The sequence below is a fragment of the Vicia villosa genome, linkage group LG1 (genome assembly GCF_029867415.1).
Source record: "Vicia villosa cultivar HV-30 ecotype Madison, WI linkage group LG1, Vvil1.0, whole genome shotgun sequence".
NCBI classification, from domain to species: domain Eukaryota; kingdom Viridiplantae; phylum Streptophyta; class Magnoliopsida; order Fabales; family Fabaceae; genus Vicia; species Vicia villosa.
Genome location: NC_081180.1, coordinates 63,933,223 through 63,958,110, shown reverse-complemented (window position 1 = coordinate 63,958,110; position 24,888 = coordinate 63,933,223). Strand labels below are relative to the sequence as shown.

Sequence of the window (24,888 nt, the reverse complement as noted above, 5' to 3'; positions counted from 1 at the left end):
AGAAGGAAGGCTTTGGATTGAGTTCACACTGAAGATTCCAGGAATGTTGAAGTAATCAGCAAGTTTGAGAGGTGTATCAGGGTTAACAAAGGAAACTTTGTTAACAGCGTAACGCTGTTTTCCATTAATCAAAGGTGCTGAATTCGCCAATACAATTGTCTTTGTAGGAGTTATTTTTCCATAATGGTATGATCCTTGTGGATTAGGCCTAGCTGCATTTGCGGTTAGATTCCATCTGAAATCAAAATTATAGATATTAAAAAACAGAAAATTATCGTACTTTAGATGGATTAAAAACAAACACAAGACTTTTTTTATGACCTGAAGCTTCTGGCTTGTATCAAAGACCAATGATATTGGTAAGCCGGAGGACTAGGCAACGGACCAGAAGCCGGAGAGTGAGAGTTTGTATAATGCAACACAGCAGTTGCTGTGAGAATCTTTCTCGAAAATCTTGTTGAGGCGACAATGTAATAGTCCTTTGGAGATTGATTTAAGGTAACCAAAACAGCAGCGGATTGACCAACATGCACATCAAGTGAGTCATACATGTTCTGAATAACATGTGATCCTTCGACCTCAACGAGTTTGAGGGCATGTCCTTGAATTCTGAAGTTAATTGATGTTGACAATCCCACGTTCGAGATCCTAATCATGTAAGTCTTCCCTGAAATCAAGAAACTAAGAATAAATACGGTTTGGAAAAATAAATTCGATGACGAAATTGAATGGTTTTCTTTGAACTTTCGGAAAGACTTACCTTGATCACCATTTATGGTTGTATGAGCTTGACCATTGATAAGAAGTCCATCAGGAAATGCTAGAGATTTTCCGGAATCCAAAGACGCCGTTAATGCCTGCAAATATCATACCATAAAAGATGAACTTGTACCAAATTCATCCTTAGAATTATCAAATGGAGGTAAAAATGTAATTTTGCTTACTTTGTGGCTAGTCTTGTACCAATCACCAATGAGAAAAGTGAAATCTCCATCAGGGTATGCATAAGGCACTGAGATGACAGATCTATGATAGACATTAAGTGCTCCAAACCCTCCAGCTGCTTTATGAAGTTGAGTTGATGGAAAGTATGTGTAGGTTCCAATCTGATCCTTGGCTTGAAACTTGTATGTGTAATTTGAGTTTGGAGGTATGGGACAGTTTGTTCCCAATACCCCATCTTGCCATGAATTTTTCCTTTGTTTAATTCCATTCCTGGTTTACAGCAACAATGTTGAACCAAAAATGCCAAGAAAATGCATAATATCTTTTGCTATGACATATATAAATTTCAATATCGAAAAATAGAAACTAACCAAGTGAGTAGAAATGGTTGGTCCAATTTGTTGACAAGATTGAGAATCACATTTTCATTAGTTACTAAGTCTATCTGAGGCCCCGGAAACTGACCATTGATCAGAATCACCTAAAAATCAAGCACCAAAATTTAGACTAGACTTCAAAAACACGGCTAGTATTCGTACTAGAAATCAGAACTGTGTTGTCAATAGTTACCAAGTCTAATTGAGCATCAAAATCAACCAGTGAGTTCAACGAGAACATAAACTTCGTATACAACAATAGGAACCGTGAAAGCTTGAACTATCAATTTTTTGCAAAATATTAGAGCTTAATAAGATTCAATGAAAGAATATAACACACCTGCTGAGGACTACCTAATGGAGAAAGAGTTCCATAAGTAACCGTCCATGTAAAATATTTGTAACCGTCTTCTGCTTGAACTAGTGAAACACTAAGCAGAGCTAGAACATGCAGCAGATAGAGAAAACATGTGTTTCTCATTGCCACTACAACCAATAGAAAAACAAGGTAAGAATGTTAAAAACCAGGAATTGAATATGAAGCATTGCTTTCATATTAAAATTTCTTAGAATGAAGAAAATTACCAGTGTTGTGATTCACTTCAAGAGTGAGATAGTGTTAACACCTACTCAGGCTTGAAATTAAGGTGTAGTAGTGATGAAGGTTTTCTTTGCATAATAATATATATGCAAAGAGTGTTGTTACTATGATAATAAAAAATTGAAAAAAAATGGAGGATCTTTATTTTTTGGATACTTTTAAGGTAGCAATTAGATGATTCAGTTTCGGCGCTATTAACGCGTTTACATGAATGAATTTGTAGTTGCTTCAAAGTAAAGTTATATAAAATGTCATGCCTGCTATTTATTGAATTATTTATATCATAAGATATCATTATTAAAGTGAAGTTTGTATTCTTTTTTGACTTTTTTTTTCTGCTTATGTTAGATACCAAATTGCTCTTAAGTTTGTCTCTTAATTGATGCATCAGTCTAATCCAGCGTGGAGTATTTATGATCTTTATGTTTAGATCTGCCATAGTAATAGTCATCATGGATGGAATGGCCCAAGGCTGTTGAACTTTATCTTATTGGGTGAACCTACTTTACTGAGAATGATAAAAAGCTGTAGTATGTCTCGCCTTGAATTATGATTATCATTCATTTTGTTATGCTGTCATTTTCAAAGTAATTTCACACCCTCCCTGCCTGCCCATTTCTTCCAACTTATGTGATTCTCCATTATTATTTGGAAAATTACATTCATCTTTCTTGAGGTCTCTCATGAGCTTTGATAAAATTACTAGAACAGCAACTAGTATAAAAGACTAAAGATTATTAAAAGTAAAAGATAATAAACACGATTGATCTCTTTATTAATGCAATTCGGTCAAAGACACTTATCTCTGCGACGATAAAGTAGGTATAGTTTCATTTATTTCTGTCTTCTAAATTTTTTTAGATTAGAGTGTTACAAGCCATATATATAATACTAAAATTCAATTTATCTAAAACATTAATCTTCAGTTTCCTTCAACAAACAATTATCTTTATTCATAATTATCTCAACAATATTTGTTATACGGTCAACAATCCATTGTTATTTCAACAATTCATAATTCTCTCAATAATATAAGTTATATTCTCAACAACCTATGGTTATCTCAACAACCCATAATCATCTCAACAATATGAGTATTACTCAACAATCTCCACCTTAGCGAATATCAAACCTCTATGAATACTTCTTACATAACGACTCATCCTAAAAACTGGAAAGGTACACCTCCAGCTTAACATTGAGAAACATGAAACAAGTCTAAGTAATGCATGTACTTATCAGTTGTCACTAATGACTGGCTTGGTCAACATATCAACTGCATTATCTGAAGTATGAACCTTTTCAAATAATATATGTCTAGATTCAAGTAACTTTCTAATTTTGTGAAACCTCACATCAATATACTTGGTTCTGGCAAGATACACCAGATTGTTTGCCAAATAAATGAGACTCTGACTATCATAATACAACTTAACTCCACCTTAATCAACACCAAATTCTCTCACCGATCTTGTAAGTGTTGATGCGGGCATAGCGGCAAGTAACAAAAAAGATTTGGAAATATTGATCCGGGAATTATCGTCCTCAGAGATGGTGAGATGCCATTCAACAGTTTCTATGATTTCGAGCTTGGGTTTGAATAAACAAAAGATAAAAAGATATAAACAGGAAAAAATAAACACATTCTTAGAAGAGAAATAACTTATCAGGAATGTAAATATATTCACTTTTCACAAACATACACTTACCAACCCGCTATACTCAACCTACGATACTCATCTATGTCATCACGTATCTCTCACATAAGCGTCCATCTCTGGAGCAAAAACGAGATCATCTCACAACTAAGGTTATCTCTAACGCGAAGTCGCGAGAACATCCGTATTCTCGCGTCGGCGATCTCTCGCGCGCCGCTCAAACACGAAAGCATTAAGAACAGATACCCATAGTGAATGCTAGCTCTAAATCTATCTCTAGAGTTCAGAACAAACAGATTATCATCCTAGATAAGGATTCAAGAAGTTTATCTCTAAAGCAACCCAAATCCCCAGCATATAGCAAAAATCTAGGATAACATCAACACGGATTTGTAAAGCAAGTTAAACATAACATTATAACCGGTAAATATACATAAGATTCAAGTAAATATACAAACAACACCCAACCAAAGAGAAATACACAAATAAGAAGAGAAATGAACCGAAAATCTCCCGGTTTGTCAGCTCCGTTCGACGCTCAATCCACCCCCGATCATCCGTATGCAACCTCCGAAGTTGTTTTCTAAGCTAATCTACCCAAAGAGTGAAGGTTTGATGATTTGGGAACAATTACCCCAAAACATAACCTAAAAATTGTGTTTTTGGTCCCTTTTAACGAGTTGTTGTCTCAGCAGGTCCGCTTAGCGGCACAGAGTCCGCTTAGCGGACTGTGCTGTCATGAAAAAAAACAGATTTTGTTGGTGCCACAACTCGAGAACCGTAACTCCGATTTGCGCCCGGTTCGAAACGTTGGAAAGCTTATTCAATGCTCTATCCAATAATGAATTAATGGAAACCAAAATGATGATTTTTATCATCCTTATTTTGAGCCTATGGAAGTCCGCTTGATGGTGGCTAAGCGGGCTTGCACCAAAACTGCGAAATCGAAGTCGTGCCTTTGACACTTTATTCCTCAAGGCTCCAATAAGCATGAATACCTATATAAACAAAGGAAAAACTATCAAATGGTATAAAAGTATATGAAAATACAACTATTCACAAAGTATACGTATTTATACATAAAACGGGGAATTATTCAAACGGTATTAACAAAAGTATCGATAAGTGCCACTATTTACATACTCAAAACATCGACATTTTGGCACTTATCAAACTCTCCCTAACTTGAAACTTTGTTTGTCCTCAAACAATGTCAAATAAATCAAAGAATCAAAAGTAATAAACCAAAGAATTGTGAATCAACAAGTTTTGAAAACCAAAAACAAATGTATGGCTCAATACAAAAATGTATAAACAAAGTAAATACTTACCACTATACTACAACGACAACATGTAAATGAAACTAATCCTAAGTACAAAAAGCATACAAAACATTCTAACACAATACATGCTCACATTGTGAATCACACCTAGCAAAAATTCATCAATGGATGAAGAACACACAAAGGTGAAGGACTTTTAACACTCATCCAACAATCTTGCAAACAAAAGATTAAATTATGCATTCATCCAAAAATCACATTGAAGATATAAAAGCAAGATCACAAGCGCTTTTCAAGGTTGTAATGTGGCTTGGTTAACAAACAAGGGATAATTCCTAAGGCTAATCGAAACAAAAACTTTCCTAAACCTAAGGGAGTGATCAATCCACCAAAGATTCAAACAACAAAATCTCGATTAAACTTCTTTCTTAACCACGGGTTTCTCAAACTAATCACAATACTTATTAGCACAATTATTTGCTTCTCTTTTCTTTTTGTTTTTCAAAACTTTTTCACTTTTTTCTTTCTTTTTCTTTTCTTTTCACATTTTTTTTTCTTTTTCTTTCTTTTCAACCTCATAGCAACAACCGAATAAGTTGCAACCATTTTTCTCTCCAACTTGAGTTCAACCACACCATCACATGAATACTCCCTACTTTCTAAGGCAAGGTAAAAATTCATACCAAAAATCATGGTTGAGGGTTCAAGAAAACAAAGAATCAATCATCCATGCAAAAATGAGAACTAAATACTCAAAGATAAGCATTTAGCAAAAACAACATGGACATTGACAAAAAGCTCAAAAGGGTTAACAAATGATCACACACTCACAAGGTGAATTGACTATTTGGTTATGGTGGTTGTGCTCAAAATGAAACAAAATCCCTTGATCCTTTTCATGCTTTCATAAAATCAACATAAATAAAAGATTAAGCATAATAAAATCCAGTTAAAACAAAGATTGTGGCCTCCAGCATATGTAAACAATGAAAAGCTTCCTCACATTTATGGTTTGGGAACTAAAGTGATTTAATCAACAAGCAAGTAATGCAAAAGAATGAATGGTATGGTAATTGTAGAAATGAAAAGTTTCCTAAACATGCTATGCTATAGAAAGCGATAAATGAGTACCTTGAATGATACGACTTCAAAAACAATATCCTACCATACATTCGCAAGTTGAAACACTCAATCTTTGAAAAATCACCTCAAAAATATTCGAATTACCGACAAAATTCGAGTACAAACAACCACAAAAGAATTAGAAAAATAAAACTAGTATCTACTACTAAGTAGCCTTGGTGAGAGTGGGAAAAGGAGTGAACAAAGTGGAATAGGAACACCACTGGTACAGAGCAGAAAAACAAAATTCTGCTATGCTCGCTTAGCGAGCTCTGTTCCGCTTAGCGGACACAGCAGAACTCAGAAAAATTAGAATTGCACCAGCTGTTTGTCATACCCCAAAATTTTCCAGATCAAATCTACGCCTGCTGATCCATTCAGGTTCAAAATTAAGAGTCATGGGGTTTGATATTTCTATTGTCAAACTCTCTCTCTTATAAATTAGATCGAGTTGAAATAAGGGCGTGAGTAGCAGGTGTTTTGGGATCTAAATATTGGACCCAATCTTTACAAGGTTTTGTCATTTTAAGATATAATTGCTCTTTACTAACATTTCTTTCGATTATTATTTTATCATGACTAACCATTAGCATTTAACATTACTAATTTTTGTTAATATTAGGATTTTCTAACTAGTTTTTATTAATATTATTGTTATTAGGTAGAATTAGGACTAATTAGATTTATTATTTTTATTAATTGTATATTATTAGGATTTAATATATTGTTAGAATTATTAGATTTATTATTTTTACAATTTGAGTTAGTTGGGCAATAGGCCCATTAGGTATAGAAAAAAAACCTAACAAGACTAATATAAAAAAAGAAAGACTTTGTGCATAGGGGGAGGGGATTGGCCGAAAAAAAGAGAGGAGAACCAGAGGCTGGCCTCCAAGAGCCAGGGCCGAGTCCCAAAAGTCCCAAACAAAAACGGAAATTCTGTTTCATTGTTGCAGGGTGATTCAATTGGTTCTGGTGATTCAAACGCGCTCATGGGGATGCTTTGAAGTGAACTGTATCATTACCTTCGATTAACGCAGCTTGAATCGCGTCCTATGGAACATAGTTTGAACTAAATTTTTCAGAATTTTATTCGTAATGATGTAGGCATTTTCAATTAAATTTGATTGTATATTTGCATTTGAATTGATGTTTATATGCTTTCTGGATACTTTAATTTGATTTTAAGTGCAGGTATAAGGTTCCACCATTTTTAGGTTTGTGAAGCTTTAATTTGGGAACCATGGATAGAAGAAAAATTGGCCAAAATTAATAGTTCCATCGCATTCATAGGGTGTCTTTTAGTATATCTGGATAATTAATTGGGATTTATTCGCATTGAGTGATGAAATTGGAATTTGCAGGTCTATGGCCATAGAGTTTCGTTCTTTCAGAAAATTGAAACGAAGAAGAAGACATGCAGTCCGCGCGTTCTTTTTTTTTTATTTTTAATTCATGCGTTTTTTATCTTATATAATAAAATGGGATTATTGTTTTAATGCCAAACTGATGCAGCGCGTTTGGCTTGTGTTTAATGTTGGAAGCCCAGGGACCTGGGTTCGATCCCAGCATCCCACATATTTTTCCTTATTTTCTTTGGTAAATCATGCTTACGGATCCCACGCGCGCGCCTCCATACCCATACCATGCATCCTCAGATCTGGGCCATTGGACAGCCAGCAAACGAGATCTAACGTCCTTGTAGCGTAGGTGCATGCTATAGACCTCCAGAGCTGCCACATGCAATAGAAGCCAGGTTTTATACATTCTTTTATTTATTTTATTATTTGGATATTTAGATTAATTGTTAATTAATTACTTATGTTTGATTTAATTAATTTATATAATTAGGATTAGGAGATTAAATTAGGATTTAGGATTTTTTGTTCCGATTATTCGATTATGTCGATTAGTCGACTTAATTGATTTTAATTAATTTTACATATTAAGATTATAAAAATCCTAGAAAGGTCAAGGCATTAGGGTTTGCTCCATCCCATTTGCCCAAAGTATCAAAGATATTAGGATTTAATTTATTATTCGTTCCGGCTAAATCTATTGGTCGCGATGGTTAATAATCGATTAATTTAATTAGTCAAATCCTATAAATTAAAATTCAAATAAATTTATTTTGCTAAATGGTTTCAACCATCTTATTGGTTATGATGATTAGCATATTTCCCCTTATCAATTCGTTATTATTTGTAATCGAAACTATCGATTATGAGGGGTAACGATAAATTAATAAATTAATAATTAAAATACATCAATTTGCTAAAAGTGATAATCGAATCAATCGATTAGAATTGCCAGCAATCCTTTACTAATCTGTTAACTATGGTGATCGAATCTACTGATCATTGCGGTTAATAGTGCCATATTAAATCAGGGTTGTACGCCCAAAACACTTAAAATACATCAAATCACAAACCACGGATTTTCATCTCTTCAATTCTGCGATGTTCAAACTACGATAAGGTAATTCAAAATACCTTCGAACTTCGCATTTCAAAAACAATTTCAAATCAACTTTAAACCATTCAAATCAAATTCAACTCTAAGGCGTACAATCCTGTGCCCGAACTACGTTGACTCTGATTCTCCATAAGGAGATACGTAGGCACTTGGCAACAAGGCGAGTCCCCCTTCCTTTAAACCCTAATCATGTTCAAATAATTAGCCTCTAACCCTATTTTACTGTCTGTCATCTTTCTTTATGTTTTGCCGTAAACCTTTATCTTTAAGTGTTAGCCTTTAGGAAAGGGTTGAGGGTGCCTAACACCTTCCCTCGACCTGAATATAGTATCTTACCCCGAATCTCGTATCTACATAGGGTTTCCTATTCGCCCTTCAGAATAGGTGGCGACTCTAAAACATTAATTTTTTAGGCAGGTTGCTACAGCTGGCGACTCTGCTGGGGATACACTTAATGGTGAATTACTATGCTCCTAAGGCTTGAGAGGGTTTAGGTTTAGGTTTGTGGCAAACAGTTTAGGTTTTTTGGCGAAATTTTTAGGGTTTGGCAAATACGCCAAAAATTAGGGTTTATTTATTTTTGTAAATATCTATTTTTTATTTTTTGTTATTCATTTATTTGTGAATATATATTTTTAAATATTTGCTGCTTTAATACATTGTCTAAATTATAAGCGGCTGGATTTCGAGGTTAGTTTTTAAATATTTAAATTTAAATTTATTTATTTATTTACTTATTCTAAGGTTCATTTATTTATAGAAATTTAATTAAAATATTTATTTAAATGAATACTTTTATTTCTATTGCATCTGTTGGGTATATTATATTGTTGTTAAAACCTAAGTGTGGGAGTTAACTTTGAGACCAAAAGGGGACATGAATCGCCTTACGAGTCTCACTGATAACTCCACTCGGAGTGGGTTAGGTATTTGGAAAGGTCCGAAACGAAGCTTGACTTTGTGGAGGGCTGGACTGGATACTTAGCTGATCTCTCCGAGAATCTACCCCAAAAATTCGAACCTCATGGATAAAATGAGTTGTTCCAAAATCCGAAGAGACAAAAAATCTCGGAGGCTACGAACGACCCCATGAGACCTTCTAGAACACTCCCAAAAAAAGGGTAGGCTCCCTAGAGCCGCTACGTCGAACCTATGAACCTAGGACTTTTGTGCCGCTGTGCTCTTTATATGTTTGCAATTTATATACTTCGAATATCTATGCGTTTCGACTTTGCAGGTGTCCCTACGTGGTCCCTAGCATATAGGGACTCTAATTTCTGAAGACCATGCCTTTCCCACGAAGGATATCACCGCCTATGCATTCCCTAGCCTGTAGGGATCTTATTTTTATATCCTTGTATTCTTGCAAATACGTGTCCTTCCCACGAAGGACATCTTCGCTTACGCACGTCAATTGGCTTCTCGATAGCCATGAGACTAAGTGACTGTCATGAACGGTCACTCCGCGCCCGCATCTACGTGGTCTCTAGATTGTAGGGACTTTACTTTTATATCCTTGTATCTACAACGACGCGTCCTTCCCACGAAGGACATTTCCATTAACACACGTCAATTGGCCCCTCGATGGCCATGCGATCTAGTGACTGTCTCGAACGGTCACCTCGTGCCTACACCTACGCACTCCCTAGCCTATAGGGATTTTCTTTCACGCTCGTGTATTTTCACGACGACGCGTCCTTCCCCGAAGGACAACTTCATTAACATGCGTTTGATTGGCCTCTCGATGGCCATGAAATCTAGTGACCGTCCTGAACGGTCACTCCATGCTCAGTCCCGCGCACCCTCTAACTTGTAGGGTTTGGATCTCCATTTACACATCACATCCCTAGCCTGTAGGGATTTCTCTTCGTCCATGTCGTCCTTAGATAGGTTGTGTTCCGCATAGAGAACCTTCCCACGAGGGACAAATTCATTGGTACACGTTGATTGGCCTCTCGATGGCCATGAGATTGAGTGACTGTCTTGAACAGTCACTAGCCTCTATCTTCTGCATACTCTCGAATCCAAGGGATTTCCCTTAGCGTGTCATAACATTTACCCTGTAAAGATTCCAAGAGGGTCTAATGTCGCCTCTAAGGCTATCCCTAGGATCATATGTTACACGTCTGCATTGCATACACGGAGTTACAATATAAGGAGTCTCTTGCTTACGCGTGCATTTGCATTTTCATGCATTCATACATTCACATTTGCATTTCTATCTTCGCCCGCATCCATACCAACCATGCTAGCCGGTTTCCCGAAACTCCCAAAAAATCAAAGGATCGTAGACTACGGAGCAAGGAGAATAAAATATCTTAGTCTTGCTAAAGAAAAAAAGATGCCTTTCGCCATGCCAGCCGCATGTCCATGCCTTGTCATAACAGGATTATGAATACAATGAAGGTTGTCATCAAGCAAGGATTAGTCCAACTGGGGCAATATCCTGAACAAAGAGGCACAACTACGATGGAGGGAATTCGACATATGTCAGCCCCACACCAGGAAAAAAAGGGTCATAGGTGATACTATCCTTAGGAAAAGCAAAAGAGGTTCAGTCAAAGGAAACTCATGAAGTTCCGATACGACGAAAACCCACCGCTAACGATTTATTCCCGCCAGGTTTGACATGTCCAAAGAAAATTCGAGGTTGCCCTCACTTCTACAAGTTTAAGAATCTAAGGAGTGAAACAAGGTCAGTGGATCTACAAAGGAGATTATCCCTAGGATCAATAGGTGTTTACCGTGCTCACAATTTCAACCCTTACGACTGCTAAGTGTTACTCAAGATAAAAGTTGTACCTTCGGATTAGTAATTCTAATGGGACAACCATGCAGGTTTTGGAGTCAATTCATTCACTCACTACCATGACTTTCCAGTCACACACTTCTATTTTTAGGGTTATTAACAAACTTGAGGGAGAATGACGAATACAAAAACTAAGTCCAGCTAAATATATGCTTTCAAGGTAAGACCGAGCCGAGGATGTACAGGCATTGTTTCCATTCCCAAACAGTGGAGATATAAGGATGTTAATCCCTCGTCACCCCCTCGAGCCAGGAGTTGGAGTTTTCTTCTACTTTTTAAATAAACCTTGATTTCAACCAGGGGCAGGGTAGATTTCAATTAATTCAATGGTGTATTTTGGTTGTCAAGAGAATCACTCAATCCAAGCAAAGGATCAAGCAAAGCAAAGGTTCAAGCATATTTTCTTCCTCGCATTCATCAAAGATTGAGGAAGTAATGGAGATAACATTCACAACAATCTTCTTCCTCATTACATCATTCAAGATCGAGGAAGTATCAAAGGCGAAGCTTACAAATCAAAATCGACATGGCAGTCACAACATGCAATATCCAAGGATCAAGTACTTCAAAAGGAGCATTCAAAAGAAAAAGGAGAAAAACGCCCGCTAAGTCAAAATGGAAAATTCCATGAAAACAAAAGAACGACTTAGGCAAAAATTAGGGCATCCCGGTGGATCAAACTCAAGAGAGTTGGTTCATGCAAAAATAAGGGATAAAAACAAAGGCGAAATACAAATGATAATCTTATGAATGCCAAACCATCAAAGCTTCACATCAATGCTTGGATCTTTACAACATATGTCATCAAAGTTTGGATCTCTACTAAGGCTTCTGCTCAACATCGAAACTGAAACGATTCTCTTGCAAACAAGGCACATCCATTGGATTAGGCGAATTTTTAGGATCTGGAGAACATCAAGGAGAAAAGGGTGGGATAAATAAAATTTTGAGCCTTATATCCATTATTTCTTAAAACATGAACCAGGTCAAGTTACAACATTTAAAAGTCCTAATTGAGGCAAGGTTAACCATGAAAGCATGTTAAGCAGGATTTGTTATACTGACTCCTATGTTTGTTAAAACTATCTCTAACCAATGTGCTTCTTCAAGCATTCTTTCCAAAACCATCCAGTCCTAATTCATAACGGACTTCGATTTCAAAACTTGCATACGCATTCCATTGGAGCTACTTCTCAAAAGGTACAACACCATCTACGAGTATACACTTAGCATCGAGGAAATCTCGAAATGGGTTAATCACAGGTGATCATTTCTAATAAAGACCCTGGAGTCGGGGGAACCACATCTAGGGGGTTCTCCTAAACAGGGGCAAAAATTTCAAGGAGCACAGGGGCATACAATCGAACATCCTATTAACTAGGGGCAGTCTTCCTAAGGTTCAATCGACTTGGGGCACATCTCAAAGCAATCTCAAACAGGGGCATGTCAGACATGGGAAGAATTCAAATTCAAAGGATAGAACACTATGGATAACTTTCCATGACCTGGAGATCAGGGGCACACCCTTTAATCTAAACGGCAAAGCATCCGACGAGGCTATTTCCTGGGGCACTTCCCTCATAAGCATCTTTTTCCATGAAAATATTGGGGCAATGGATATCAAATCCATAAGACGCACAGCATAAAAAAGGCGTTCTCGCACTTTACAACATCGAACAAATCTTTCTCCTAACTACGATCTTCCAAGCTCAAACAAAACAGGTATTGGGAAATCGCGCTAGCATCACACCCCACCTTATCAAACAAACCTGCAACTCCAGCGAGTTATATACGCTTAGGTTATCAACAACCTATCATCGGAGTATCGTGCAAATACATACAAATACATACAAATCATGCATTACATACATTGGTTGATACATAACACCGTGACTTTTTATGTGGTCTTCTTTAAGACAAATCTCACGACCCTTTCTAGGAGTTTCCTCAAGCAGTCTTATTCAAGACGAATTGTTATCCTTTTCGGGAATCTCCTCAGGTAGTCTTTTTCAAGACATTCTTTTCAAAAAAAACCTTTCTAGGTAGTCTTCTCTAAGACAATCATCGCCATTTCCAAAAACCTTTTCAGGAAGTCTTCTTCAAGACATTTTCTTTTTTCTAAGTACCTTTTCAGGTAGTCTTCTTCAAGACATTCCCTTTTCTAAGTTCCTTTTCAGGTAGTCTTCTTCAAGACATTCCTTTTCTAAGTTCCTTTTCAGGTAGTCTTCTTCAAGACATTCCTTTTCTAAGTACCTTTTCAGGTAGTCTTCTTCAAGACAATCCTTTTCTAAGTTCCTTTTCAGGTAGTCTTCTTCAGGACATTCTTTTTCTAAGTACCTTTTGAGGTAGTCTTCTTCAAGACATTCTCTTTCTAAATACCTTTTCAGGTAGCCTTCTTCAAGACGTTACTTTTCTAAGTTCCTTTTCAGGTAGTCTTTTCCGAGACGTTCCCTTCTTTCTAAGTTCCTTTTCAGGTAGTCTTCTTTAAGATATTACTTTTCTAAGCACCTTTTCAGGTAGCCTTCTTCGAGACATTCTTGTCCTAAGCACCTTTTCAGGTAGTCCCTTTCAAAAAAAAAAACAATTCGTCATCCCTCTCAAGAACCTCTTCAGGTAGTCTTCTTTAAGACATCTTTCAACCTTTTCAGGTAGTCATCTTTAAAGACATTCTTCATCCCTTGCTAAGAACTTTTTCAAGTGATCTTCTTTAAGACAAATTTCTATCTACGCTAAGAGCCTTTACAGGTGGTCTTCTCTAAGACAGATTGCTACCATGTCGAAAAATCATTTCAGATAGTCTTCTTTGAGACAAACATTCACATCCATTCAAAAAAAAAACCTTTTCAGGTAATCTTACAGAAGACATTTAAGCATAAGCATACATAAACATTACAAAGCCAGCATAAGCATAGTCAGGGTATAAGTGCAAGCATGGAATAAACAAGTTCAATGGGTTTGAGGAGATAAAACCATGGGATTGCATCAGCATTAGCATTAGCATATACAAAAAGCCCAATTTCTATTGGCAATCCAAATCATTACAAAGTCCAGTTCTCATACTGGAAAACCATCAAATCCAATTCTCGTTTGGTAGTCAGTTCCCGTCTGACTATCACATCAAAATTCAAATCACGCTACAAAAGCCTAATCTCCAACCCTCGTGTTGTGATAGGTGTATTGTCCGACCCACGTGTCGTGAGTTTCCAACCCTCGTGTTGTGAAAGGTGTATTTTCTCCGACCCTCGAGTCGTGAGTCTCCAAACAGGTGAATCTCTTTCATGCAGGTATGTTTGCTAGAACTATAGCAAACGATTACTTTTATGCAGGTACGCTTGTCAGAACCATGGCAGATAATTCCTTTGGTGCAGGTAAAATTTGTCCGAACCAGGGCAAATAACCCTGTTGGTGCAGGTAAATTTTGCGATAACCCTCGCAAATAACCCTATTGGTACAGGTAAATTTTGCGATGACCCTCGCAAATAACCCTGTTGGTACAGGTAAATTTTGCGATAACCCTCGCAAATAACCCTGTTGGTGCAGGTAAATTTTGCGATAACCCTCGCAAATAACCCTATTGGTGCAGGTAAATTTTGCGATAACCCTCGCAAATAACCCTGTTGGCACAGGTAAATTTTGCGATAACCCTCGCAAATAACCCTGTTGGTGCAGGTAAATTTTGCGATAACCCTCGCAAATAACCCTGTTGGTGGAGTCCTTTTCAGGAGCCTTTTCAGGCAGTCTTCTTTAAAGCGTATTCCATCCTTTCTAGGAGCTTTTTCAGGCACACAAGATTTTTAAACCGTTCTTCAATTGGGTTTATCACGTTAGTCCCTCGGCAGTGATATCTTCCAAAACATCATCAACAAACAATCAAAGGTGCTATCTTTCTTTTCAGAATTACTAACATACTTCGATTAACGAAACTAACAATCATGCATCATTTCAACTAACTAACCTCAATCATACATTACGCATATACATACATGGCTCTCATTTATTTTGAGAAGCGCACTGCATCATGCATCGCATGCATCATAAACATTGCATAAAGTCAAAGTTGCCTTTTTAGGCCACGCTACGATCTGAATGCGTAGCTCCTACAAAAAAAAAGGAAAAAAGAAGAGAGCATTTGCTCCACAAAAAAAAAGAGAAGGAAGAAGGAGGAACATTTTCCCTGGGTGGCATCTGTAAGCCCATCTCCCACGAAATTCTTTCCCGACAAAGGCAAATTTCAGGGCATTTCAGTGTCCAATCATCTTCTACCTTCAGATCACGATAGGCAGACGTGCTTATCTGACTCTTCAGGTTTAAGAAGATTGAACAGGGGCAGCTGTCATACCCCAAAATTTGCCCGGTCAACTCATGTCTTTTAATTCATCAAGGATCAAAATTAAGAATCATGGGGTTTGACATTCCTATTGTCAAACCTGCGTTCTTATAAGATATCCTGAGTCAAAATGGGGGTTAGAATCAGAAAGTGCTTGAGCTCAGTCATCTAGCTCATCTATTCCGTCTTCTTGAGGTTTTTTTAGTCCTTTCTCACAAATTATTCACATGGTTTATTATTTATAATTAGTTTAATCATTTTATTATTATAACTAACTATTATTAATTAGTAGTGGTTTTAATAATATTATTATTAAAATTATTATAATTATTTTTAACTATTATTGTTATAATATACCATAGATTAATGGGGTAGTAATTTATTTGGACTAAAAGAAAAAAGATCAATTGGACACTGGGCCCATTAGAAAAAAAACCTAAGTTGTGCACTATGAAGAGGACAAGGGGAGCCGAGAAGGAGGGGGGAAAAAATCTGCAGAGGAAGAATTGGACCGAATGCAATTTTCTTGGAAAAATCCAAATCGTTCTTGGAGACATAGTCTGATTCGAGCCAAGCCAAGCATCAAAAACGGTTCCCTGAAGTTTTCTGAGTGAATCCCAGTCTTCACCACCAATCAAACGCGCCGGAAAAAACATCTGAGAAGTCACGTTTTGAAGCTTCCTGGATAGTTTAATCGGATTCTAAGTACAGGTTTAAAGGTGCACCATTGTTAGGGTTTCCGGATGCTCAAATTGGGAGTCATGGATAGAAGCAAAATCGGCCAAAATTAATGGCACCATCGCGTTCAGAGGGTGCCGTTTGGTTTATCTAGGCGATTTAATCGGAAGTTATCGGGATCGTGTGACAAATTTTGCATTGGCAATCTATAGCAACGCATAAAAAACTGTGGGTAAAAGCCTGGTTATTTTCTGAAAGAATCCATCGAGGAAGAAGAAAGGGACTGGGCGCGGGTTAATTCAAACTTTCTGCAATTGGTTTTTTTTATATTATTGATGCAGGCTGTTGACAACCAAGGAAAAGTGGCGCGGTGGTCAGGAGAAGCATCCTGAAGCTTTGAAACGTGAGGGGAGGGGTTCGATTCCCAGCTACCTCGTTTAGTTTTACGAATTAGGGATTTTTTTTGGTTCCATGTGCAAGCGCAGGGAGGATTCACAATACATCCTCATATCAACACCATTAGATTCAATACAACAAAAGATTCAACGCATCTGATTGGAGGAGTACCATGGACACCCAAGGAGCCAACGCACAGGATCTCGCCCCAGGTGTCTTTATTTTAGTTGTTCTATTGTTTTATTTGTATTTTTTTGTTTTTTTTCATAATTATATTAAAAATATTAAATTGAATTAATTTGTTTAAATAGGATTATTATATAAATTAGGATCATGGCTATAATCATCTAGATTTATTTTCCTGATTATTTCGAGTCTTCGATTTAATTAATCTAATTTTAATTATTAAATCACAAAAAAAACCCTAGAAACCCTTATTAACCATTAGGGTTTGCTCCATCCCATTTGCCCAAAGTATCAAAGATATTAGGATTTAATTTATTATTCGTTCCGACTAAATCTATTGGTCGCGATGGTTAATAATCGATTAATTTAATTAATCGAATCCTATAAATTAAAATACACATTATTTTGCTAAATGGTTTTAACCATCTTATTGGTTATGATGATTAGCATACCTTTTAATTTGTTATTATTTGTAACCGTATTAACCGGTTATGAGAGGTAACAATACAAAATACAATTCACAAAAATAATAAAACACATTAATCCATTATTAGTGATAATCGAATCAATCGATTTGAATTGGTAATGGTGCAAACCTCCTAATCTTTTAACTATGGTGATCAAACCTATTGATCATTGCGGTTAATATATCAAATCGCAATGTTCACAAATCGCAAACCACACCACAGATTTTCATCTCTGCGATGTTCACAACTACGATAAGGTAATTCAAAATACCTTCGAACTTCGCATTTCAAAACAACTTCAAACCATTCAATTCAAATTCTAAGGCGTACAATCCTGTGCCCGAACTACGTTGACTCTGATTCTCCATAAGGAGATACGTAGGCACTTGGCAACAAGGCGAGTCCCCCTCCCTAAAATCTCAATTTTCCTCCTATTCAACTCCTCAGCCATAAACCGTTATCTTTGAAATGTTAGCCTTTAGGAAAGGGTTGAGGGTGCCTAACACCTTCCCTCGACCTGAATATAGTATCTTACCCTGATCTCTATACTGCGTAGGGTTTCCTATTCGCCCTTCAGAATAGGTGGCGACTCTCTAAAGCTAAATTTTTGGCAGGTTGCTACAACTGGCGACTCTGTTCTAATCACTCACCACTTTACCTAAATACCTTATAAACAGAAATATAAACAATATTTACAACCATTGGGGTGCCTCCCAACAAGCGCTTGTTTTACGTCGTTAGCTCGACGCCTTTATTGTTTTGGTGTTGGGAAAGTAGCTTCCTCCCGTTATGCCATGGTGACATCTCACAAGTGTCCTAACCAACCACACAACAAAAGTTACGGGTACAAATATATACAATGATTAAACGAACATAAAAACGAAAGTATACAACTATATACACAAACAAACACAATGTACAAGTATGGAACAAATACAATTATTATCATACAAAAAGAGAAAAGTTAGTGAATGTTGGATTCACAAGTTGAAAAGTGAAGATTTTGAATAACGAACCGGCCCGATCTCAACCTGTTTCACCAACATTCACCAACAAAAGTATACTTGTATGCAAACATATACAAGTAAATCTATATGGTGAACATAAACAAGTAAACATGTACAAGTAAATATATATACAAGTGAAACTATACAATATATACGATATATACAAAGCTCAAAACCACTAAAACTATTGCAATGCAATCACAACCATCCCCGGCAACGGCGCCATTTTGTTGAATGTGGGCATAGCGGCAAGCAACAAAAGATTTGGAAATATTGATCCGGGAATTATCGTCCTCAGAGATGGTGAGATGCCATTCAACAGTTTCTATGATTTCGAGCTTGGGTTTGAATAAACAAAAGATAAAAAGATATAAACAGGAAAAAATAAACACATTCTTAGAAGAGAAATAACTTATCAGGAATGTAAATATATTCACTCTTCACAAACATACACTTACCAACCCGCTATACTCAACCTACGATACTCATCTATGTCATCACGTATCTCTCACATAAGCGTCCATCTCTGGAGCACAAACGAGATCATCTCATAACTAAGGTTATCTCTAACGCGAAGTCGCGAGAACATCCGTATTCTCGCGTCGGCGATCTATCGCGCGCCGCTCAAACACGAAAGCATTAAGAACAGATACCCACAGTGAATGCTAGCTCTAAATCTATCTCTAGAGTTCAGAACCAACAGATTATCATCCTAGATAAGGATTCAAGAAGTTTATCTCTAAAGCAACCCAAATCCCCAGCATATAGCAAAAATCTAGGATAACATCAACACGGATTTGTAAAGCAAGTTAAACATAACATTATAACCGGTAAATATACATAAGATTCAAGTAAATATACAAACAACACCCAACCAAAGAGAAATACACAAATAAGAAGAGAAATGAACCGAAAATCTCCCGGTTTGTCAGCTCCGTTCGACGCTCAATCCACCCCCGATCATCCGTATGCAACCTCCGAAGTTGTTTTCTAAGCTAATCTACCCAAAGAGTGAAGGTTTGATGATTTGGGAACAATTACCCCAAAACATAACCTAAAAATTGTGTTTTTGGTCCCTTTTAACGAGTTGCTGTCTCAGCAGGTCCGCTTAGCGGCACAGAGTCCGCTTAGCGGACTGTGCTGTCATGAAAAAAAACAGATTTTGTTGGTGCCACAACTCGAGAACCGTAACTCCGATTTGTGCCCGGTTCGAAACATTGGAAAGCTTATTCAATGCTCTATCCAATAATGAATTAATGGAAACCAAAATGATGATTTTTATCATCCTTATTTTGAGCCTATGGAAGTCCGCTTGATGGTGGCTAAGCGGGCTTGCACCAAAACTGCGAAATCGAAGTCGTGCCTTTGACACTTTATTCCTCAAGGCTCCAATAAGCATGAATACCTATATAAACAAAGGAAAAACTATCAAATGGTATAAAAGTATATGAAAATACAACTATTCACAAAGTATACGTATTTATACACAAAACGGGGAATTATTCAAACGGTATTAACAAAAGTATCGATAAGTGCCACTATTTACATACTCAAAACATCGACATTTTGGAACTTATCAAACTCTCCCTAACTTGAAAATTTGTTTGTCCTCAAACAATGTCAAATAAATCAAAGAATCAAAAGTAATAAACCAAAGAATTGTGAATCAACAAGTTTTGAAAACCAAAAACAAATGTATGGCTCAATACAAAAACGTATAAACAAAGTAAATACTTACCACTATACTACAACGACAACATGTAAATGAAACTAATCCTAAGTACAAAAAGCATACAAAACATTCTAACACAATACATGCTCACATTGTGAATCACACCTAGCAAAAATTCATCAATGGATGAAGAACACACAAAGGTGAAGGACTTTTAACACTCATCCAACAATCTTGCAAACAAAAGATTAAATTATGCATTCATCCAAAAATCACATTGAAGATATAAAAGCAAGATCACAAGCGCTTTTCAAGGTTGTAATGTGGCTTGGTTAACAAACAAGGGATAATTCCTAAGGCTAATCGAAACAAAAACTTGCCTAAACCTAAGGGAGTGATCAATCCACCAAAGATTCAAACAACAAAATCTCGATTAAACTTCTTTCTTAACCACGGGTTTCTCAAACTAATCACAATACTTATTAGCACAATTATTTGCTTCTCTTTTCTTTTTGTTTTTCAAAACTTTTTCACTTTTTTCTTTCTTTTTCTTTTCTTTTCACTTTTTTTTTTCTTTTTCTTTCTTTTCAACCTCATAGCAACAACCGAATAAGTTGCAACCATTTTTCTCCCCAACTTGAGTTCAACCACACCATCACATGAATACTCCCTACTTTCTAAGGCAAGGTAAAAATTCATACCAAAAATCATGGTTGAGGGTTCAAGAAAACAAAGAATCAATCATCCATGCAAAAATGAGAACTAAATACTCAAAGATAAGCATTTAGCAAAAACAACATGGACATTGACAAAAAGCTCAAAAGGGTTAACAAATGATCACACACTCACAAGGTGAATTGACTATTTGGTTATGGTGGTTGTGCTCAAAATGAAACAAAATCCCTTGATCCTTTTCATGCTTTCATAAAATCAACATAAATAAAAGATTAAGCATAATAAAATCCAGTTAAAACAAAGATTGTGGCCTCCAGCATATGTAAACAATGAAAAGCTTCCTCACATTAATGGTTTGGGAACTAAAGTGATTTAATCAACAAGCAAGTAATGCAAAAGAATGAATGGTATGGTAATTGTAGAAATGAAAAGTTTCCTAAACATGCTATGCTATAGAAAGCGATAAATGAGTACCTTGAATGATACGACTTCAAAAACAATATCCTACCATACATCCGCAAGTTGAAACACTCAATCTTGGAAAAATCACCTCAAAAATATTCGAATTACCGACAAAATTCGAGTACAAACAACCACAAAAGAATTAGAAAAATAAAACTAGTATCTACTACTAAGTAGCCTTGGTGAGAGTGGGAAAAGGAGTGAACAAAGTGGAATAGGAACACCACTGGTACAGAGCAGAAAAACAAAATTCTGCTATGCTCGCTTAGCGAGCTCTGTTCCGCTTAGCGGACACAGCAGAACTCAGAAAAATTAGAATTGCACCAGCTGTTCTAATCACTCACCACTTTACCTAAATACCTCATAAACAGAAATATAAACAATATTTACAACCATTGGGGTGCCTCCCAACAAGCGCTTGTTTTACGTCGTTAGCTCGACGCCTTTATTGTTTTGGTGTTGGGAAAGTAGCTTCCTCCCGTTATGCCATGGTGACATCTCACAAGTGTCCTAACCAACCACACAACAAAAGTTACGGGTACAAATATATACAATGATTAAACGAACATAAAAACGAAAGTATACAACTATATACACAAACAAACACAATGTACAAGTATGGAACAAATACAATTATTATCATACAAAAAGAGAAAAGTTAGTGAATGTTGGATTCACAAGTTGAAAAGTGAAGATTTTGAATAACGAACCGGTCCGATCTCAACCTGTTTCACCAACATTCACCAACAAAAGTATACTTGTATGCAAACATATACAAGTAAATCTATATGGTGAACATAAACAAGTAAACATGTACAAGTAAATATATATACAAGTGAAACTATACAATATATACGATATATACAAAGCTCAAAACCACTAAAACTATTGCAATGCAATCACAACCATCCCCGGCAACGGCGCCATTTTGTTGAATGCGGGCATAGCGGCAAGCAACAAAAGATTTGGAAATATTGATCCGGGAATTATCGTCCTCAGAGATGGTGAGATGCCATTCAACAGTTTCTATGATTTCGAGCTTGGGTTTGAATAAACAAAAGATAAAAAGATATAAACAGGAAAAAATAAACACATTCTTAGAAGAGAAATAACTTATCAGGAATGTAAATATATTCACTCTTCACAAACATACACTTACCAACCCGCTATACTCAACCTACGATACTCATCTATGTCATCACGTATCTCTCACATAAGCGTCCATCTCTGGAGCACAAACGAGATCATCTCATAACTAAGGTTATCTCTAACGCGAAGTCGCGAGAACATCCGTATTCTCGCGTCCGCGATCTCTCGCGCGCCGCTCAAACACGAAAGCATTAAGAACAGATACCCACAGTGAATGCTAGCTCTAAATCTATCTCTAGAGTTCAGAACCAACAGATTATCATCCTAGATAAGGATTCAAGAAGTTTATCTCTAAAGCAACCCAAATCCGCAGCATAGAGCAAAAATCCAGGATAACATCAACACAGATTTGTAAAGCAAGTTAAACATAACATTATAATCGGTAAATATACATAAGATTCAAGTAAATATACAAACAACACCCAACCAAAGAGAAATACACAAAGAAGAAGAGAAATGAACCGAAAATATCCCGGTTTGTCAGCTCCGTTCGACGCTCAATCCACCCCCGATCATTTGTATGCAACCTCCGAAGTTATTTTCTAAGCTAATCTACCCTAAGAGTGAAGGTTTGATGATTTGGGAACAATTACCCCAAAACATAACCTAAAAATTGTGTTTTTGGCCCCCTTTTAACGAGTTGCTGTCTCAGCAAGTCCGCTTAGCGGCACAGAGTCCGCTTAGCGGACTGTGCTGTCATGAAAAAAAAACAGATTTTGTTTGTGCCACAACTCGAGAACCGTAACTCCGATTTGCGTCCGGTTCGAAGCGTTGGAAAGCTTATTCAATGCTCTATCCAATAATGAATGAATGGAAACCAAAATGATGATTTTGATCATCCTTATTTTGAGCCTATGGAAGTCCGTTTGATGGTGGCTAAGCGGGCTTGCACCAAAACTGCGAAATCGAAGCCGTGCCTTTGACACTTTATTCCTCAAGGCTCCAATAAGCATGAATACCTATATAAACAAAGGAAAAACTATCAAATGGTATAAAAGTATATGAAAATACAACTATTCACAAAGTATACGTATTTATACACAAAACGGGGAATTATTCAAACGGTATTAACAAAAGTATCGATAAGTGCCACTATTTACATACTCAAAACATCGACATTTTGGCACTTATCAGACTCTCCCTAACTTGAAAATTTGTTTGTCCTCAAACAATGTCAAATAAATCAAAGAATCAAAAGTAATAAACCAAAGAATTGTGAATCAACAAGTTTTGAAAACCAAAAACAAATGTATGGCTCAATACAAAAACGTATAAACAAAGTAAATACTTACCACTATACTACAACGACAACATGTAAATGAAACTAATCCTAAGTACAAAAAGCATACAAAACATTCTAACACAATACATGCTCACATTGTGAATCACACCTAGCAAAAATTCATCAATGGATGAAGAACACACAAAGGTGAAGGACTTTTAACACTCATCCAACAATCTTGCAAACAAAAGATTAAATTATGCATTCATCCAAAAATCACATTGAAGATATAAAAGCAAGATCACAAGCGCTTTTCAAGGTTGTAATGTGGCTTGGTTAACAAACAAGGGATAATTCCTAAGGCTAATCGAAACAAAAACTTGCCTAAACCTAAGGGAGTGATCAATCCACCAAAGATTCAAACAACAAAATCTCGATTAAACTTCTTTCTTAACCACGGGTTTCTCAAACTAATCACAATACTTATTAGCACAATTATTTGCTTCTCTTTTCTTTTTGTTTTTCAAAACTTTTTCACTTTTTTCTTTCTTTTTCTTTTCTTTTCACATTTTTTTTTCTTTTTCTTTCTTTTCAACCTCATAGCAACAACCGAATAAGTTGCAACCATTTTTCTCCCCAACTTGAGTTCAACCACACCATCACATGAATACTCCCTACTTTCTAAGGCAAGGTAAAAATTCATACCAAAAATCATGGTTGAGGGTTCAAGAAAACAAAGAATCAATCATCCATGCAAAAATGAGAACTAAATACTCAAAGATAAGCATTTAGCAAAAACAACATGGACATTGACAAAAAGCTCAAAAGGGTTAACAAATGATCACACACTCACAAGGTGAATTGACTATTTGGTTATGGTGGTTGTGCTCAAAATGAAACAAAATCCCTTGATCCTTTTCATGCTTTCATAAAATCAACATAAATAAAAGATTAAGCATAATAAAATCCAGTTAAAACAAAGATTGTGGCCTCCAGCATATGTAAACAATGAAAAGCTTCCTCACATTAATGGTTTGGGAACTAAAGTGATTTAATCAACAAGCAAGTAATGCAAAAGAATGAATGGTATGGTAATTGTAGAAATGAAAAGTTTCCTAAACATGCTATGCTATAGAAAGCGATAAATGAGTACCTTGAATGATACGACTTCAAAAACAATATCCTACCATACATCCGCAAGTTGAAACACTCAATCTTGGAAAAATCACCTCAAAAATATTCGAATTACCGACAAAATTCGAGTACAAACAACCACAAAAGAATTAGAAAAATAAAACTAGTATCTACTACTAAGTAGCCTTGGTGAGAGTGGGAAAAGGAGTGAACAAAGTGGAATAGGAACACCACTGGTACAGA

At 36.3% G+C, this 24,888-nt stretch overlaps 1 protein-coding gene across 1 annotated transcript; it reads right to left on the bottom strand.

Moving 5' to 3' along the window:
- LOC131644292 (L-ascorbate oxidase homolog) lies at positions 1–2,126 on the bottom strand (the record flags this gene model as incomplete). Its single annotated transcript, XM_058914756.1, has 7 exons — positions 1,908–2,126; positions 1,663–1,808; positions 1,317–1,426; positions 945–1,215; positions 761–857; positions 322–667; positions 1–235 (listed from the first exon to the last, which is right to left on the bottom strand). Coding segments are annotated over exons 2-7 (1,200 nt in total), but the record flags the coding sequence as incomplete, so codon positions are not given.
- Positions 2,127–24,888: the final 22,762 nt, after the last annotated feature.